The sequence below is a fragment of the Brassica napus genome, assembly GCF_020379485.1.
Source record: "Brassica napus cultivar Da-Ae chromosome A5 unlocalized genomic scaffold, Da-Ae chrA05_Random_40, whole genome shotgun sequence".
NCBI lineage: Eukaryota > Viridiplantae > Streptophyta > Magnoliopsida > Brassicales > Brassicaceae > Brassica > Brassica napus.
This window is the reverse complement of record NW_026014037.1, coordinates 3757-7244: the sequence shown is the minus strand read 5'-3', so window position 1 is coordinate 7244 and position 3488 is coordinate 3757. Positions and strand designations below refer to the sequence as shown.

Sequence of the window (3488 nt, the reverse complement as noted above, 5' to 3'; positions counted from 1 at the left end):
AATTATATATGTATATATATATATATATATATGTCCACAAAAATTTAATGTGAAACTTTTAACAGTTTTTCGTAATTTATCGTCATTTTAAAAAATTCAAAATATCACATATACGGAAAAATCTAAATTATATATATATATATATATATATATATATATATATATATATATATATGTATTTATATAATGACTATAAATTACGAAAACTGTTAAAAGTTTCACATTAAATTTTTTGTAATTTATAGTAATTTTTAAAAATGACTATATCACATATACGGAAAAAACTAAATTTTATTATATGGTTAATGTGGTTGTTTATTTTATTTTAATAAGTTAAAACTGAAAAATGATTGGCAATACAATAATTTTTATCAAATCTTTATTATTCAAAATCATTAATTTTCATATATATTTTAACCATATTAGGCAATTCCGTAATTTTTATTGATGGAAAGAATGAAGAACATTAATAATTAGTTTATGGTTAGTTTAATAAAAAATTTATTACATATTTAGATAGACCAACATATTTCTCTAGAGATTATGAGAAACATTGTGGTGATGACACATGGCTACCTCAAATGTTGTAATGTTTCTTTGTTAATGTATAGGAGATTCTCTAAGTCTCACATAACAATCATTAATCAATATCTAAAAAGAGTAACACAACTGAAGATGATAAACACACACAATAATATAAAGAAGATATCCTTGTCCAATGAGAATCTCGCAGATTATTTGGAAATGTGTCTCTGAATCTCTCACACATGATCAATCAACCAGCACAAAAGCTGCTCCAGTATCTTTTCTTTTTCTTTATTTGATGTGATCCAAATAATTTAATTAAGCTTCATCTTGGTCCTCTATGTGATATGCAGCTCTATCTTAAATCATTGGATAGTAATTCTTTTATTTGTTTATATACTCGTTTAATCTTATAGCTTCACAATTTTATGTTAATTTTGGTCAATATAACTTATGACAGATCTTACACTGGTATATACTTACTCCATATATATCATCACTTCTTGGAAGTTAATTTTATAGCTATGTTACGCAAATCGATTTTACATAACAACATATTAGTCACATTGTGGTGTTCTGGTTGTTTTTAATGGACAAGAAGTTGTCATGTTGGTCCAGGTTAAAAATCAATTCTCTATAAAACAAAATTGCTAGTTTGGGTAGGTAGCGCAGATCTCTAACTTCCACATAGAGCAACCGGACTTGCATGTCATCGGTGGGTAGGCCTTCAGACCTGGTCCTTGTTTTTTTTAGGCTACAAACCAAAAATAATAAAGTGGCTGGTTAGGTTTGAACATTTCACCTCTAATAGAAGATATATACATTTGACCACTGGACTAAAATCACTTTGGTAGAATTTTGTGGCCAATAGTATATTTATATATAAAGAAGGCTTTGCTTCCCTCCCAACCTATCCACGTCAGCGTCCAGCACACAAATTCGATTCACGAGTGTCTGACACGTGTCACGCTTTAATGAAACGCATACTTTTGTAATTCGTTTTCCTCCGGGCCTCCGTTTGGGCTTTGTAATACATTTTGAATTTAAGGCCCAGAGACCAACGAATTTGGTAGGAACCCTAATCCGGGTTGGAGCGCATCTTTGTGTTCTTTGCTTGCGGGTTGAAAGGGACGATTCGGATTTCTGTAACGCTATATGTTGTGATTTTCCGTCTTAAATCCTCTTAATTCACAAGCCCACTACGAGACCTTTCGATTGCGTCGGCGAAATCGTGTATAAATTCTCTCTTATGCTAATCGCGATATCCACATCTCTCTTCTACACATCTCAGTCATATTCATATCTATGTGCTCATCTCTGTTAATGGCTAACTCGCGTGCTTTTTCCGATCTGAAATCTGGGCAGTGCTCATCCGTTGTAGAGGCCAGACTGCTTCGATTCTGGGAGGCTAGGAATGTTAAGTGTGGTGGGGAGATTAAGTGGATGGATTTGCTCATGGTGGATGTTAAGGTGAGTGATTTTTCCTGTTCTCTTCTTTGTATCAATCGTTCTGGGTTAATACTAACAGTGCCGTTATTATTCCTCTGTGGACACTAGGCTGTCTATGTGGTTGATATTGTTCGGTGAACCTGACCGTGTCCTACTTTTAAAAATTTCCTTAGTTTTTTTTGTTGCTAGAAAAATAAAATCTTGCTGGTCTGATCTATTACTCTGTGCGGACTGTAACGTGATTGTTAATATATAAATAGATTTCGGTTTAGTATTGATCCGGTTGTTTGGTAAAGATTTTGGTTTCCTGTTATGTAGAGTCGGTACTGATAATCTGTTAAAATTTACACCGTTGATTCACACTGTTAGATTCCTAACTATGTTTCAGGCAACCATGATGCAAGTGACGATCAGTTCAAGCCGTCTCCCACAATACCGGGAGAGACTCATTGTCGGAACAATGTTTTTCGTGTCCGGTTTTGATGTCTCTAGATGTGCACAGAGCTTCCGGCTCACGGAGTCTTCTCTGTTGATCAGGTTCAACGAGAACACCACTTTTGAGGAGATAACTGATCATGTATCCCCCTTGCCCGAGGAAGCATTTCGGTTTCGTAACCAGTCTGAGATGATTGGTTTAGCCAAAACAAACACTCAATTTCCAGGTACATTGCTCCCAGTTGACACGTACCTCTTATATTGTTGGACTTCTGTGTGTAAAGAGTATGGTCTGTTTATATTTGTAAGAAAGTGATATATATCTCATACTTTATGTGGACGTCATAGGTGAAATACTTGGTGTGAAAATAGTCTCAAGACATACAGCCATTGAGTTATTGACGTTTCTTACACTTACTGAAAACATGGTTTACAAATTTTACTCTGTTTATAGACGCTTTCCTCTGTTTTGCAATTTACATTTAAAACATGGTTTACAAATTTTACTCTGTTTATAGACGCTTTCCTCTGTTTTGCAATTTACATTTCGTAGACCAACGACTCTGTCGGCTAATAAAGTAAACCAACTCCCGGTTTGATGAAACCATCATAAAGACACAAACCCAAAGTCTACTAAACGTTTACATACACATAGCCCAAATCACATATTCTACGTGCTTCAAATACTTTAATATATCGGTGGAATTAACCATACTACCTTATTGATACAACAATAAAAATATATATGTTTTAAATGAAATTTTATTCAACAATAAAATAGATTTAGTTAAAATGAATAAGTTGTTTTTTAATATCACATAAATTATTAGTTTAAAAGAAAATATGGAAAACAACTTAATACATGAAAAAAAAAATTAACTAAGAGAAAGTATCTTTGCTCTACTAACTCTAATTCTAAATTTTAAAAACCTATGTGACTTACTGGTGTATTTAAACAAAAATAACATCAAAAGAAAGTAAATAATATATTTTTAAAATTTTATAAAAATTAGAAAATTTTATAATTTATAAAATGAAGAATAAAGTACATAGATAAAATTGTTGTAAAACAATTATGA

General features: G+C 32.2%; 1 protein-coding gene across 2 annotated transcripts; it reads left to right on the top strand.

Annotated features, from left to right (window-relative positions):
• Positions 1-427: 427 nt before the first annotated feature.
• Positions 428-2826, top strand: LOC106453740. 2 transcript variants are annotated; one of them, XR_002664748.2, is made up of 3 exons: positions 428-1758; positions 1891-1995; positions 2363-2826. XR_002664748.2 is itself a non-coding variant. In XM_022720307.2 (2 exons), exons 1-2 carry the CDS (start codon positions 1831-1833, stop codon positions 2723-2725), a joined length of 528 nt encoding a protein of 175 aa, XP_022576028.1. In that variant the 5' UTR covers positions 1772-1830; the 3' UTR covers positions 2726-2826. The 2 variants fall into 2 exon arrangements, 1 of the variants encoding a protein (XP_022576028.1); XM_022720307.2 differs by lacking the exon at positions 428-1758 and having other exon boundaries at positions 1772-1995.
• The last annotated feature ends 662 nt before the right edge of the window (positions 2827-3488 follow it).

Bases quoted from the DNA above. Each gene is read 5' to 3' on its own strand.
- LOC106453740 (XM_022720307.2), top strand. From the start codon at position 1,831: ATGTGCTCATCTCTGTTAATGGCTAACTCGCGTGCTTTTTCCGATCTG. The intron at 1,996-2,362 runs GTGAGTGATTTT...ACTATGTTTCAG, and splicing joins TGCTCATGGTGGATGTTAAG to GCAACCATGATGCAAGTGAC.